At 41.7% G+C, this 17,436-nt stretch overlaps 1 protein-coding gene across 1 annotated transcript in view; it reads right to left on the bottom strand.

The window, feature by feature from the left end:
* Positions 1–16,832, bottom strand: part of GLDN (gliomedin) — a 44,824-nt gene extending 27,992 nt beyond the window's left edge. Inside the window, exon 1 of the mRNA XM_088472780.1 lies at positions 16,729–16,832. Coding sequence (XP_088328906.1) covers positions 16,729–16,806 — 78 coding nt within the window. The 5' untranslated portion in view covers positions 16,807–16,832. The remainder of the gene's footprint in view (positions 1–16,728) is intronic.
* Positions 16,833–17,436: the final 604 nt, after the last annotated feature.

Below are 17,436 nucleotides of genomic sequence, written 5' to 3'. Positions count from 1 at the left end.
TGATTTAATTTCTAGACGATTTGTGATTTTAATATCCATAGTACTAAAGTCACTGCCTGTCTGTGTGTCTCTGGTGCTCAAATTATTGACACCATGGGTGTAGCTATAGTGGGTGCCATAGCTATGGGGCCCAGAGGTTTAGAGGGACCCGGGTGAGGGCATGTAATTGTCTTCCAAGTTACCGGAAGTACCTTCTAAGCAATTGGGTCTGGTCCGTACCCTGGCCTGAATAGGATGACATTTCATTTTCAGTGAGTGGCATGTGTAGTGGATGTTATAATGGTAAGAGGGTACTCTAATGTGGCATAATCTGAACTGTGCACTTAAAATGTTACATAATGAACTGGATGCAATGTAATGTTGCACAGTATGAACTGTGAGCATAATATATGTGGCATAATATAAACTGGGTACTACAATGTGGCATAATATGAACTGGGGCACTAAGATGTGGCATATTATGAACTGGAAGAACAATAATGTGGCATATTATGAACTGGAAGAACAACAATGTGGCATATTATGAACTGGGGACACGTCAGTGTGGCATATTATGAACTGGAAGAACCACAATGTGGCATATTATGAACTGGGGGGCACTTTAGTGTGGCATATTATGAACTGGAAGAACAACAATGTGGCATATTATGAACTGGGGCACTTCAGTGTGGAATATTATGTATTGGGGACACTGTATGGCATAATGTGAATTGGGAGTACTGTGTGGTGTAATGTATACTGACAGCACTATAATGTGGCATATTGAGAACTACAGCACTACTATGGTTTGTAAAATGAACAACTGCTGTGGAGAGAGGTGTATCGTTAGAAATATTAGGGTGGGGACCCCTTCAAAATGTTGCTATGAGGCCCACAAAATTCTGGCTACGTCCCTGATTGAGATACATGATCAGGTGCTAAAAAATAGAAACACTTTAATAATTTTAACTTATAAAGCTCAAATGATCAAAGTTATTGCAAAATGCATCCAAGATATACAGTATATTAGAAGTAAGGTGAGTCAATGTGGAAATGGGTACAAGTAAACCTTTTACTGTCCTTGCATGCTAGGAAAAGTTGATTACTCTAGCAGAGGTGGTGGCTGGTGAGGGCACAGCTGCCAATATATGTGGGTCAATGGGGACAAGTATATGTGACCCACTGGAGCAGTGGCGTAACTATACATTTTGCCCCCCCCTGCCAAAAATATTTCTGATGCCCCTCCCCCATGGCATTTTAGTAAAATAATTACAGGGCCATTTATATGCATTTTGGCTCCCAGTGCAAAAGTAAAAAATGTGTCCCACCCCCCTAGACAGTCTGACGTATTTTTTCTCCTTGTAGTAATGCCCCTTACACATTATACCACATACCGTAATGCCCCTTACACATTATTCTACACACCATAATGCCCATTACACATTATGCCGCACACTGTAATGCCTATTACCAAGGTGCCACTTACATATTTGCCCCCTGACACCATTTTATATCCCACAGTAAGGCTTCTAATTACTTTTAAATTACCTGCTCATTGTCAGGGGTCTTATACAGTGCCCCCAGTAGTGGCCTGCCTATGCAGTGCCACTTATATAGTGCCCCAGGTAGTGGTCCCCCTATGCAGTGCCCCTTATATAATTCCCCCAGTAGTAGTCCCACCAGTGCAGTTCCCCCAGTAGTAGTCCTACCAGTGCAGTACCCCCAGTAGTAGCCCCCCCAGCAATGCCCCCAATAGTAGTCCTCTCCCCTACAGCAATGCCCCCAGTAGTAGTCCCCCACAGCAATGCCCCCAGGAGCAGACCCCCAGCAGTGCACCCAGTAGTAGTCCCCCCCAGCATTACCCCTAGTAGCAGTCCCACCCAGCAGTGCCCCAGTAGTAGTCCCACCCAGCAGTGCCCCCAGTAGTCCCCACCAGCAGTGCCCCCCAGTAGTAATCCCCCCAGCAGTACCAGTAGTAGTAACCCCCCCAGCAATGCCCCCCAGTAGTCCCCACCAGCGGTACCAGTAGTAGTAACCCCCCCAGCAATGCCCCCAGTCCACCCAGTAGTAGTCCCCCCAGCATTACCCCTAGTAGCAGTCCCACCCAGCAGTGCACCAGTAGTAGTCCCACCCAGCAGTGCCCCCAGTAGTCCCCCCCAGCAATGCCCCCCAGTAGTCCCCACCAGCAGTACCAGTAGTAGTAACCCCCCCAGCAATGCCCCCAGTAGTCCCCCCCAGCAGTAGTAACCCCCCAGCAGTACCAATAGTAGTAACCCCCCAAGCTATGCCCACCCAGCAATGCCCCCAGTAGTCCTCCCAGCAATGCCCCCAGTAGTAGTAACCCCCCCAGCAGTGCCCCCAGTAGTCCCCCCCAGCAGTACCAGTAGTAGTAACCCCCCAGCAATGCCCCCCCAGTAGTCCTCCCCAGCAGTACCAGTAGTAGTAACCCCCCCAGCAATGCCCCCAGTAGTCCCCCCCCAGCAGTAGCTCTAGCATCTGTCTCCTCCGAGGCGGCGGCCATTTTTGGGGGCCTTTTTTTTGCAGATTTCATGCGGACGGCTAGTCCGCATGGAATCTGCATCCACAGTGCCCCACAAGCCCCCCGCACCCCCAAGCCACCACGGTCTGCGGGGGCTGTAGTTACGCCACTGCACTGGAGGCATATAATTTGTTTGTCATTCGGAAATTTGAGTCTATTGAAAGATTACTTACTATTGTTATATGTGATGACAATGAAGGCTTACATAACTTGATGTTGGGGAATATGTGGAGGCATTGAAGACATGGGGTCACTGAAATCTAATATCCATGGGTTGAGAGGCAGGGGGCAGCGGATGTTATGTAAGTGTAATGAAAGAGTGGCAGCTGGTGAATGTCAGTGTACTAGAAGATGGTAATGTCAGTGTACTAGAAACAGGTACAGTATATGTGAGAGTGCTGGAGAATTTAGTAATTTGGGTGGCCTGTCTTTAGTCATATGTTATAACTTTGAATTCTAGGGCACTGCTAGCATTGTAATTATGGTTAGTTGCTAGTGTTGCTGTCTGTACTCCGTAAAGATAGAGAAAGTGTGGTCTTTCATGAGCTTGGATTAGGTTTTGTGTTTACAGAATCCAGAGAAATTAATATGATCCTAATAATTGTATTACTGTTACAATGATTTTTATATACAGTAGGTGCTAGAGAGTCACTATTTATGTGCGTCCCAAAAGCCTGTAATCTATTCCAAAAGCCCTTCTGCCATTCACATGTTATAATGCACTAATAGTCAGAAGGATTCCAAGTAAGACAAAATAGGGAGGGGGCAGAGAATAATGTGTACAGAGGTATAGCATAAAGTGTTGTCCAGTATACACATATCCCTATACCACAGTATTGCAGTAGAATATAAATTATAGACTACATATGAACCTTCTTATAAGTGAATTAGAATATTATTTGCCTTGAATCATCTAAGTCCTGAGAAAATGTTCTACCGGTCACAGCTGATACAAATAACTTTTATCCATTTTTAAAATGTATGCCATGAACCATTTAGTATATTTTATTAGCTCCATATGTACAATGAATTATATTTAAAATATTATTCTTCCCACAGTTCTATTTAAGCACTGTAAATCCCGCCATGTCCCCTCCATCCACTGGGTGCAGCCAGCGTTTCAAATCCCAACAGCGGCAGCCCGGCAAGGGTGAAGATCCCGATCGTCCCTAAGGTAAGTATCACTAACCTAATTCTACTCGCTAATCCTCCCTTAGGGGTGCCTAACCCTAATCCCCCCTCTAAGTGCCTAAACCTAACCCCCCCTTCCCCGCTGCCTAAACCTATGCCCCCCGGGGGGGGTGCCTAACCCTAACCTCCCCCCGGGTGTGCCTAACCCTAACCTCCCCTTCCCCTAGCCTAAACCTGACCCTAGCGGGGGGGTGCCTAACCCTAAGTCCTCCCGGGAACCCTAAACCTAACCCTCCCCTCCCCCCGCGCGGCTGTCCACGCCTGGATTACCTGTCATTAGTACCACGCTGGGATTAGAGAGTCTGGAAGCCGGCAGTCAGCATTTAGACCGACGGCTTCCAGACTACGTCCCCTTCCACTCAAGTTGCATAACCCACTGAGATATCACCACACTAACTGTTTAACTTCAGTATATTATGTTTATTAGATTATGTTCAAATGTATTGTAAATGATTGTACAATAAGGTCCACTTTGCAATCTCATTTTTTACATGCTTATTTTGACCTGAGCTGATAAAATAAGGAATGCTCTTCTCGTTAGATAACCAAAAGCAAGTGTGCTATAAACATGATTTTAAACAGTAGATTTTTTTCTAATGCTAAAAGTACCAGCATACAGTACCATTGTTGGTACATAATAATTTATGTTCATGAGTAGAACTTTTTGTACGTGTCTAAGTGGATTTATGTTGTTGTGAAAGAGAAGAATTGTGTGATTAAGCTATGCAAGTGGTTGGGAGCCTTGGTTACATATGCTTCTATGTGAGCCATCAATGTCATTCTTTTTGCTTACATTTCTAAAACAAATGACAACTTTTTGAACTTTGCTAAATTAAAGCATTATTCAGTGTTTGTAATTGTTTTAAAACCCTGTACAATTTGCTTAGAAAAATCTGTTTGGACAAGATTGATTAATTATAGAATATATATGTTGTTTTTACTCAATGATTCCTGATCAGTACAGAATTGAAATGTGTTGTTGCATGGTCCTATGGAGTTTTACACTGAGCATCACTGAGTATCAATGTTTAAAAAAAGACACCTGAAAAGATTGTGCTCGACAGATGTCAAAGAGAACTGGACAATTATTGGATTAATGCTAAAGCCCACACTCCCTTAGGGAGTGCGCCACTGACCCAGATTTTTCTTTCAAAATTGATAATAACAAGTCATGTGTTGTTTTTCTATAAACTCACTTGGAATAAAAGACTAAGTTAATACAATTATTTGGAATTTAATAAGGAAATAAATGACAGAAAACAGAAACCAAAGATTCCTTAGTGGAAAGTATTACTCATTCACAAAAATTGCAACTTTTATATCAATTTGTCTAAAATTTTATAAAATGACATTAGCGTAATTCAATACATAAAATTTCTTGTTATATCCGTTTCCTTAAATACAGAAAATGTGGCTTTTTAACCCACTTCTAATAAATCAGCCTTAATTTTTTAACACAATGATTTAATTATTCACTTGTTTTGGAACACTAAAGCTGCATACACACACAACAATTTTGTTATGAATGATTTTCTGTCAGATTATCTGTCAGATTTTTTAAAGTGTAATGAACGATTTTTTGAACTACAAACAATTTATGTAACTTCCCTTAATGAAAATCGTTCAGTTGGTCAGTCAGAATGAACTACAAATGGGAACGCGCATGAACGATAATCATTCATTGTTATAACTCAGAAACTGAACGAATTTTTCAACAATTGAACGATAACAACGTCGTTATAGTTAAATTATTAAAAAAATAGTTACGTGTGTATGCACCTTAAAAATTAGTTTAAAAAGCTCAGTATGTTGTAAAAATATTAAAATACAGTTATATAATAAACAATTAATTGTAATTTCTTGTTACCTGTTTTTAAAATTATAAATCCTGTCTAAAATTTTTTCTCAGCAAGCAGAGCTAAAAAGGCATTAGTATATACACTGTACTTAGGTAACTGGTTATGTTTCACGAAAGTCCAAGGAGAACATGAAAAACTGGTACATAGAAATATCATATTTGTTAATAATACAAAGGGTGTGGTAAATATACACTACGGTTTGTTTACAAAACCAAATTATGTTTTACATATTTCAACAATACTAATTTTGCACAATCTTTGTATTTCAAAATCTAATATTAAATCATGACATGCTGAATTAGTTCATTTTTTTCATTTGTTAAATGCTTTACTCTTTATTTTCTTTATTATGAATATTTTAAGTGTAAAATAAAAGGAGAATAGAGAGCTGTGTATATTTTTGTTATTATTTCTTTTCTCTTACCATACTACAGTATGTTTAACTATACAGGTACTAGAATGTTGTGAGTCTCACTGTTAAGATTGCCATTTTGTCTGATTTTGCTACTGTAAATGAAATCTTTTAGGACTGCAATGTTTCATTACACATTTGTTTGTCATTATGAAATCTCTGGCTTCCTTTGTCTTAGTGCTTGTGATTCATTTGGCCAAGGGAACATGCTGTGCTCAAGTAATAGACATAGAGTGACATAAACACATTCTGAATATACAGACTTACGACAGACACTTGAACTAGCAAATGACTGAATAGTAATTTATTTTCTGTTATTTTTCTGTGAGGCTTTGGTACGAATTGAAAAATCTGTTATATAAAAAATATTTATCTTCAGACTTTCAATCATAAGGGATTTGACCTTTCAGTCATTACATATTGTAGTTCATCTGAATGTTTATAATGCCTTAAGGTGCCTACACACTTACCGACTTGCTGACGATCCGACATCGTGCACGATTTTCTTTGAAACTCTCCCCGGCAGCTCTGCACACGATTTGGTGTCCATTCTTCAAACGATCTCTCCTGCATCCAGACTTTTTTCAGTGCATCGTGTCCTAAATTGGCAGATCTGCCCTACAGCATGGCAGATCTGACGATGCGATGTGCGACCAGCGGAGACGCGCATCGCATTGTGATCGTGAGTGGGCACTCACGATTTGGGCATTTTTTACATGATCTGTCGTTCTAATGCGTCGGAATCGGCCAGATCCTGTAAAAAATGTGTGTAGGCATCTTTAGCACTATAGGGCCTTAGCAGGTTTAATGCTAAGGATTTTGTATATGTTGATCTTTACATATAGAAAATAAGTATTATTTCTTTGCTGTCATTTTTTATGTTAAAATAAAAATCTTAGTTAAAATGAATACAATATTTTGAAGTTATATGCTCACCAATTAGTAAGGTGGAATTAACGGGATGTGGTCAATATCCCAACGGCGGGGATTCCAGCGGTTAGAATGCCATCGCCGGAATCCCGACACCTGTCAGAATTCCGAAGGTAAGTAGCAGGGTTAGAGTTAGGCACTAGGAGGAGGGATATGTTTAAGCACTAAGGGTGAGGGTTAGGTTTAGGGTGCATGGAGGGGAGGTTAGGTTTAGGCACTAGGGGGGGAGGTTATGTTCAGGCATCGGGGAGGGAGAGTTACGGTAGGGAGAGGGAAAGGGTTAGGATACCTACCGATAGTTGTCGGTATCCTAACCCTGTCGGGATGCTGGCATCGATATTATGACCGTTGATATCCTGAGCGCTGGCATCCCACAATATAATGAATAGGCCCCCTAGAAACAAAAACAGGTATACAAGATGTTTAAAGTTCAAGTAAGAGACAGGTCTTAAGAGTTTCAGGGGTCTATTTACTAAGCAGTGTTAGGAGACAGAGTGAAAAGTGATAAGGTGCCAGCCAATCAGCTCCCAACTGTCATTTTTCAAACACAGCCTGTGAGATGGCAGTTAGGAGCTGATTGGCTGGCACCTTATCACTTTTCACTTTGTCTCCTAACACTGCTTAGTAAATAGACCCCTCAGGGTGATAAATGGAATATATATTTGGTGCTGTCTTGATAACTGCTCTCTAAATTTTGTGATGTTTATGAGCACAACTGCTGACCCTACTTTTTTTAGGGACAATTATTACTATTATTATAATTGGTTTTAATGTTTAAAACCCTGCCTTATTTTTTTTTCTTTTATTATCAACCCATTTACAGTACCACTTTTTATGTTGTGTATTTAATCAGTAAAGTTAAAATACATTGAAGGCTGCTATTTAGAATATAGTTGAACCTATGTTTGCTTAAAGTGCCCATCCATGAGATATACAGTAACTGTATATAATATATCTATAATATGCACATTCTGAGTTCAGAATGAACCAATCATAAATCTTACTTTCCTGTCCCAGCAGACATCCACAAATGAAGGTAGCTTTCAGTACTGATCACGTGACCTGTGGTGTCTGTTCCTGCCTATATTCCTGGCTGGCTCATAGATCCCATTCAGGACCTGATTAGTAGTTCATACCAAACTAGGCCAATCCACTGGTGGCTGTTCTCACCCTCCACCCACAACATAACAATGTTTACAATATAAAGAGCATTCCAGAGACCACCATACAAGCAGAAAGCATGCCAGAGATTCCATACAATATATAGAGCATCTTAGTGACCTCCATACAATTCATAGAGCATTCTAGTGAGCATCATATATTAGAATGATCAACTTAGTAACCAGTGTATAATACAATACATTACTAACACCATTTATCGTGCACTACAGCAATACCACTAAACGTAAAGTCTGCACTACTGTAATACCATTATTGTCATTACTGCACTACAGCAATAACAACACCACCGGCAATACCACCAACAACAACCCTGCAATAGAACAATACCACCACCTGTAACCCTGCACTGCATAATTTCTACCACCCATCACCACCTCCAACCGTGCACTATATCAGTTCTGTTTTTTGCCAGGTAGAGTATTACATTTTCATTTCTCTGGAGTACCAAACTTTCTTTCATTACATATTATAGCATGAATGGTACTTTGTCCCCCATACATAAGCTTATAATAAGGTCATATATATCATATTATTATAAGCGTACTAGTGATCCGCCACAGCTTCGCACAAGAACAATTTTGAATTTACGGCGATAGGATTTTTTAATTGAGGTCTTATAAGATTGCCTTGTAGATGACATTAGTTGGCTTTCCTCCTGAAGTCAACACAGAAAGATTGAGTTTTGACGTGAAACGCAAAAGGGCCACGTGAAGTTGTCGATAAGAAAAACAGTTTCTACTTAGGTCAACTCCAGCCACGTTAAGTGTCTGTCCCTGTGCTTTATTTATTGTCATACCAAAGTAGGCTCTTACCAGGAATTGGACTTGTTTGAAATTAAAGAATCGCTTTTCACATAAATGAAATAGGAACGGTAATAAAAGGACAAAACTGAGATTTGTAACAGTAAACCGGGCTTATATAAATTTTTCCTGAGAAACAATCAATCTCTATAAAATAAAGTCTATCGTGATATATCTTTAACAGTTTAGGCAGTGTAAGCCAAGAAAGCTCTTGGATGTCCGTTTTTTCATTGACTTTCGCCACTAAAATCGTCACTGCTCAGCTCCCTTTTGTTATACATTAATGTTTCATACAGCTTTCAGTACTGATCACTGGGCCACACACATTGCTGTATATGACATCAAGTGGTCTCAATGCTCTGCTCTAACTTTGTTTTGGGATTGTTATTCTTGTGGCTTTCACACCTCATGGTTGTTGAACAGTCTGATATAACTGTGAGATCCTTTGTTAGGTCTCTCTCTTGCAGTTCTCTTAATGCTGTCTGGATGTCTGTGTCCTAGTCTTCTGTGCCACACATGAATACAGTCAATGTGCCTGTGTGTGCTTAATCTCACATGTTGTGTTGCAGTGTCAAGACGATACAAGTGTTCTTCTGCCTTGGATGTAGCTAATACTTTTCTTCCATTCTGGATAATGCACGTTATCTTGGAATTTGACAGTAAGTCCTTTAGCCTCTAAACACCTTACAGACAATAGTCCGCCTTCCTATCTGGGAACATTTAATACATCCTTTACTGGTATTTGTAAATTACTGCTGTTTGCATTGGAACATTTGAGCAGACAGTGAAATATACCTTCCACAGTGATATTGCTACCATCTGCGAGATAGATTGCTTCTTTATGATTCACGTCCAGCTCAATGAAGAAATCTCTGTTACTTGTCATGTGACCTGTTGCTCCTGAATCTATATACCAACTATTGGTCAGATGAGTTACTGTCACTTTAAAAGTTCCACTTACTTGTGCATACTGTATGTCTGTGAGTGTAGTTTTAACTCTCTGCTTGGACCCTTTCAAAGATAGTTTCTGCTGTTCCATATTGAGCAGTTTTTTGTTTTTTTAATTGTCCAATTTTCTTACATCTAAAACATGCTCTTATTTCCTTATTATGCAACTGGGTATCTGTAACTTTAAGGGCTTTTTTGTGTCACTGTCCATGTTATCCTATGTAACTTCTTTTCTGAGTTGATATTCATCTATGAGTCTTTCTTCACAAAATCTATTGAGAGTTCTGCTTCAGGTCTTGAAGAGGAGAGTACTTGGGGTAAAGGTGAGTAGACTGGGGAAAAGGCTGTGACTGTATATGACTACTAGTACTAGGGATTGCCATTGGCATTCCCAATTGACTCAGCTCAGGTTTGCATCCCCTAACCTCCCAATATTACCAGTGGGCAAGTTGTAATACATTACTAATTATATGTAATACTATATTGAAAATATCTGCCTCCTACGCTCACCACTGTCCCCTCCCAATCTCATTTCCCAGTCCACATTATATATAGACTCATCCACGATGCCAGGAGAAGCTGGGGGCTGCCCAGCAGCTCCCAGAGCACTGGGCAAATCCCCAGCATGATGCGTATGGGGGGCATTGAACACAGTCACACCCCCAAAATTACATACATTGGGGCATGGCCTCACGGACCACACTGCCATGTCCCTTTTGCACATGCGCCATAGGCCCCTAGTGTCATACTGGTTGTCACCACCAATAGTGACGCCGGGGGCCGTCTGTGGTGCTGAGGGCCATCCTCACATCGGGTGCTGCTGGGGGACAAAGCATCCAGGAGGTAAGGCGCTAAAGGTTTGGCTCCACCTTCACTTTGGAGGTAAGGTGCTAAAGGTCTGGCTCCTCCTCCACTTTGTATAGTCCTCCCAGGCCAGGCCAGGGAGACATTAATCATTGAATCAGGAACCACAGGACTGGTCAGCACAGCTTGTGCTCGGGAACCCACCTATTCTCCAAAAGTGAGTCCCCGGTCCTCATATTTGGGCAAAATATGCGCTATATCACTTTGCTTCATTGGGACAGGGCTACCTCACAAGCTCGGTTCTAACACCTCAACTTTGATAAATTCTGGCAGTACATTTGATTACAGCAATTTGAGTTCTGGCTAATTTGTCACATCACATTCGCATTTAAAATGCAGATTGTGAATTGGAAGAAGCCTGACACTCCGATTTGTCAGGAACTCCTCAACAGAACTTGGTTTGTGTCCAAATGGACTATATAACTAGTCTTCAGAACAAAACAGTGGGCAAGCTTCACTCTGTTTGGTCATTATGGTACTCTTTTCACAACGTGACTCTTCCCACTCCCCTTTCCTTTCGTCTATTGACCCTCACCACCCGGACTGGCCAATAGGCCATGTTATGTTTCCTAGTTGAGCTTCTTGCATTGTACACCACGGTTTTCTCCCTTTTTATTTTTGTATTGTGTAACAATATTTTCTCCTCTTTTTTTTCTTTTATCCCTATTTTGTTCTGTTTCTATTTCTCAACTGTTGATATTTGCTGTGTGACTTTATTCACATTGATTTTTTAAAAAAATGCAGATTGTGATAATGTGGGGGCTGCTTTTGCAAACAAATACAGAGGGGTTGCAGCAGATATCATACATCCTAGGGATACTTCATTATTGCTGGCTTTCCCCGAAAAAATGCTGTTTTCAGTGGATTTCCTGCATAATTATTTTGATAAACATCCCGATGAATGAGATCCATACTTTTGACAAGGTAAACGCAGCATTCGCTGTACTTGGAACACTTGCCGTAACCACACACTTCCTCCTGACTTCATCTATGATTCAATCTATTCTTTTATTATTAAATCCCAAGGGTACGGGCAAGAGGGAGAAAAAAGGTCACAGTGCTCTGGAATTCCTTGGTAAAAGATGAATCATCAGAATGAATTATATTGGACTGTCCGCATATGAATATATATTTCTCCAGAGTAGGAAAATAACTTAAAGTGGAAGTGCTCCCTGAGATTATGTATCAGAGTAGACAAACATTCAGGTAAAAGAAAGGAGACTCTCATGTTTGGGGCACTCAGCCTAATAGTAAGATTTAACTTTTAATTATTTATTGGCTTTTTAATGTATACTATCTACTTGTGTTACAGACATATGTTTGTAGGTAAGTATGGAATCATACATATCAATTCAGGAATTGGAGAAAGGGGAGGGAACTAAAATAGACAAATTATTTTAAATATACCAGCAACCAATTTAGGGGGAGAATAATAATCCGCTGAAGTTATAAAGCATTAATAAATAGCAATGTAAAGGTCAACTGACAAGAGATTAGCTTAAATTATAAACTAACATGATTTCAGTGAAGTACAATGATCACATTTATTTATTTGTTGTGTAAGGACACCTTAATATGATTAACATAATTGTATCTGTGTCCACACTGGTGTTACATAACAACAATAGAGGTGGAGAATTCAACAATAAATCATCAGCATTTTAACACAATAACAATGAACACACGTCTTTTGCCGGATGCTCGCCTGCGACTTTATGCCAACACCACTACAAACCCTTCCCTGCGTGTGTCTACATGTGCAAGGACCAAGATGCCCACTTTCAGCATCTTTAGACTCTGAAATACAGCTTGTTACCATTGTAACTTGCACCAGCCCTATGCTAGGTGCAGATTTTCCAATCCAATGTGAGCTATAACATGTCAGTGTAAGCAACCACGTCAGAGACACTACCACACACTCATAAGACGGATCATCACCGTGTGTCTGAATAGTCACCGCCCAGGAATGCCCAATACATTTTTTTATCCATTTCTGTGTGTGTGCATCTGAAATCGCTACAGTGACTCTGTATGAAAACAATCGTGATGCTCAACTGCATCCAACATTGACATAGAGTGCAACACAGAATCAGGTCCTTAGAGGCCTACTCATCATATCTTAAATGGCCCGATAGTTTCTGCATATTTTAGGTAACGGGCCATTCATCATCAGGGGTCCAATAGAACCACCTGATATTCAGCAAACTCCAAAAACTTAAAGTTTTCAGAGTTTGCCTGCGAGAACAAATGCCATTGTCAGATGTCGCTTGTTCTCATAGCCCCGCCATTTGCTATGGGAAGGAGTTCCGGGGATGCGAAGAGGGGATCTGAGCAGATTCCTTTGCCACCTCCTCACTACCTCCCCGGCGGCTTTGCACAAGCGTGACCGCAAGTCATGCAAGCGCAGAAGCAGGCGCCGGAAGAGGTAAGTAATGTTGCTTCTTCTGTTGCAGTGTTACTAAACGCGGGGTCAGCTGGTTTTCGTAGCAGCTATCCCCACTTTGGAGCAATGATGAATTGTTCCGGTGATAAGTATCTTCTGCAGCAAGGTGGATACTTGGGGGCCATACGGCCCCTGATGATGAATAGGCCCCTTAGAGTGCTTATTCCTTCACCTGAGAAATGTTGGGTAAAGAATGAAAAGATCTTAGAGAGGAGAAAATAGCTGAGAACTCATTTGCAAGTCTAAATATTTGTCTTGTCCCTGATAAACTTACCAGTTTATTCCCCCTCCCCCTTCCCCAAACCCCCTCCCCCCAAGGCACACCAGCTTTCTCTGCCACTTCTAAAACTCTGCATTAGTTTGACATGTGTACTTTAAACAGGTTCTTAGCAGCAAAATGATCATCATTCCATGGATCAAGATCAAGAAGATGCCCATCATAGGCAAACAAATAAGGTCTGTGTACAAACTTTAAGCATCACCGAGCAGCTCAGGAAAAATGTAAAAGACTTGGCACAGTTGCCCAAAGCACTTTATGTGACTGGCAGCTGCTCAAAACACTTGTAGTAGGGCAAAGGTGAGTAAGGGAAGAGCGATGGTGTGTTGGCATGTTTTTGTTTTTTAAATAAATTAAATTTTTACTCTTATTATCACATCTTTGTTACAGTATGTATATGTGTCATTTGGTCTCTTCCAAGTCCTATATCCTGTAACCTTCTAAGTAAGCCCTCTGAATATTTGTTTAATGTTCTTATTGAAGCCTTGTGTTCAGGAGTGGATTGGGATGGAAAACCACCCTGGGGAAATTTGTGAAGTAGGTATAAATGGGGAGGTGGAGTCCGTGGTGGGGTCGGGTCTGTTAGCATATCTGGATGGGTCCGATGGTATATAAGGGACATGTGGAAGAGTGAGGTGGCATATGAAGGAGTCAGACAATATATAAGTGGCATCTGGATGGCTTGTGGCATATAAGAACGTGTTAAAAAGGGGTAAGGGGGTGGCACACTTAGACTTTGCCCTGGATGACAGGAGCTTAACTTTACACCTGGGTTTAGAGCCTCTGATTGCACAATAATAATAGGAGGAAAAGATTACGATGAAGGTAAGCAAAGACAGAGTACATGATGGAAGAAGGGCCCTCTTGTGAGAGTTTACAATCTATAGTAGTGGGCTTGTTGAACAAAGGTGACAGAATGCCTAGTCAATATGCTGAGGTAAAAATGGTGTGTTTGGAGGGTACTACATTTTTATTCATCACTAATAAAGCCAGATGGTATAAGGCCTATGTCTCCTCTACTGTGTGGAAAATGCACTGATTTGTGGTGAACATTGTAATTACCGACCCACTATTTTATTTATCCTCCTATAAGTAACTAGCATAATGCGATATGAGAGGATAAATGTCCCTTCTCCTAACAATTCAATGAACTCTATAGTCCCGTAACCACCCCCCACCCGTCACTCCCAATCACCCCAAAACATTAGCTCTCAAAACTAATACAGAATCATACTTATCAGTATTACCTACTTAACTTCATCTTCTTTACAGTCCTGGTCACTGCTCCTTTCCAGCTCCTATACACTGACATCTGCTAATGCCGCAGTGTCATGACACTAAAGTATTGGGAGGCGCTGGGTGCATCTAAAAGTTGTCCATGATTGCTCAGGCTATGCCCCAATGGGGAGGGCTGACACCACCCAAGCCCTGGCACCATAGGCTGCAGTCTGATCTGCTTAATGGTTATTCAGTTACTAACTATCCTCCTTCTCTCACACCCCAGCTCCATCCTCTCCTCCATCACCCTGCTCCTTCCCTCACATCCAGGGCCGGCGCCACCTTTAGGTAGCTGCCTAGGGGCGCCGCTTGCCACCCTATTGTGTTAGTGAGTAGTGACAGACAGTGATGGCCCCTGTAAAGACAGCCACGGGCACCGCTCTGTCAGTGACTAAGACAGCGTGCAGCAACTCCTCATTTCCCGGCCCCTGCAGCCGCAAGGGTCTGGTGGGTTCAGGCTGCTTGCAATGCTGTGTCACTCAGTGTCAGGATCAGCGCTTTCCCTGCTCCCTAGCTGTCTATACTTTCCCTTTATGCAAATAGTCGTGCTTCTGCATGTGCAACAAGGACCAAGATGCCCACTTTCAGCATATTTAGACTCTGAAATGCAACTTGTTACCATTGTAACCTGCACCAGCCCTATGCTAGATGTAGATTTTCCAATCCAAAGTGAGCTATAATGTGTCTGTGTACGCAACGACGTCAGAGACACTACCACACACTCATAAGACGGATCATCACCGTGTGTTTGAATAGCCGCCTCCTAGTCATCGCCCAGGAATGCCCAATACATTTTTCATACATTTCTGTGTGTGTGCATCTGAAATTGCTACAGCGACTCTGTATGAAAATAATTGTGATGCTCAACTGGTCGGTAACGACTAGTGGGAGCGCGCATCGCTGGTCGTTTTTGAAATTTTCACGCACGATTAATGAGCGATTGAACGATAACGGTCGCTATTGTTCAATCACTCTGTTTAATCTGCAAGTGGATACGCGGCTTCACAGTGACTGTCGATCTGGCTCTGTACTGGTGAGAAAGAGGGTACAGCCAGCAGGAAATGCCCCATTTTCCCAGAGGCCCAATCCGCCCCTACTTGTGTTACTGTACAGAAGAAACTATCTTGCATATCTGCATGCTGACATTACAATAACAAATTAGTACCTCAGTTGTAGGCAGAGGCAATAGTGATAAATATAAATATCTAAGACGTTCAACTAGGCTACTGATATGCTAGACATAAATTCATTAACGTTATTACACCTTCTCCAACATGGAAGACAGAGGATGGTTCTTAAATTGACAGCAAAGGAGAAGAGCCATGGGAATTCCTTTATGCCTAGTCATTGAGGTGTGCAACTGTAATTTGAATAGAACTGTCATTGTATAAGATATTATTCATGAAGCTCATACCATGTGGTGTGCTTCTTTAATAGAGCACTGAATCTAATCCTTGGAGGCCATATGAAATTAAATATATTAAAGGAATTCTCAGTATTTCATAAAATGTTGGAGTTTCAATCAATTTTCTAACCAATTCCATTCTAAATAAGTGAAATATTGTGTCTATATAGATTAATGTTAGAGCTGTTAAACGAATACATGATTATAAATTAAAAGCCTTTTACTTATCTTGTAATGTTCAGCCCTGATGGGAATATACTGAGTGCTGCTCATTCCAGAGATACAGCACCATAATATACTGAGGTTCGGTATCTTAGTACGACATTTACCATGTCAATATAATGTTAACATAGCCATAACTTAAAAAATGTTAACATTTCGACATGTTAATCATGTCGACACCAATGAAATGTTGACACGGTGAGAATGTTGACACTGCTTAATGTAACCCTATCCCTGCTGCTAACCTAAAACCCTAACACTAAGCATATGCCTAGCCCCTAGTGCTAACCCCTAACACTAACCATATGCCTAGCCCGTAACTCTAACACCGAACCCCAATACTAACCATATGCCTAGCCCTAACACTAACTCTATGTCACGACCCTGTCTGGTTTTTACCTTTTGCCTGTTGACTTTCCACTGCCAGCTGGCTCCGTGGATCTGTGTGTGATTGCCTGGAGGATCTGCTCTGGTCATGCTGGCTGCTACACTTCTCTGTCTGCATTCCCTTCCACACTGATTGTCCACCTGAGCCTCCTCTGTCTGTGAGCGTTGCTAGCCCTGATTGGAGTCACAGGTGTGGTTCTGATTCTCAGTGCTGCAGAGATGAATACTCCCTCTGCATGTTGTGCCTTCCACCACTCAGAATGCTACTGCCAGACCACCTGTCCGTATCCACCAATTGCTGCCGGACCCAGGGTATATATTTCCTCCCCTGATAGCATTCTGGGCCTGAACATCTCGTCTTCCCGTGGTGTATGGTTCGTGCTGTTTCTGTATACAAATGTATCTCTGACTCCTGCTGACAGCAACCCCTGGCGCATCCAGAAAACTTGTTACAGCTATACCTGGCAATCCAGTAAACCTGCTGGCAGCAACCCCCCCGGTGCATCCAGAAAACCTGCTACAGCTATACCTGGCAATCCAGTATACCTGCTGACAGCAACCCCAGGTGCATCCCGAAAACCTGCTACAGCAATACCTGGCATCCAGACGCCCTGTTACAGCAATACCTGGCCTGTGCTCTGCTGCTCTGCTGCTAGCCTTACTCCTGGTTGGTCCCTGGCACCCTGTAAACCTGCATCGTGTCACCCTGCCTTGCTTCCT

Source organism: Taudactylus pleione, unplaced genomic scaffold, assembly GCF_031769625.1.
Source record: "Taudactylus pleione unplaced genomic scaffold, aTauple2 ptg000129l, whole genome shotgun sequence".
NCBI lineage: Eukaryota > Metazoa > Chordata > Amphibia > Anura > Myobatrachidae > Taudactylus > Taudactylus pleione.
This window is presented reverse-complemented; position numbering and strand designations above follow the sequence as displayed.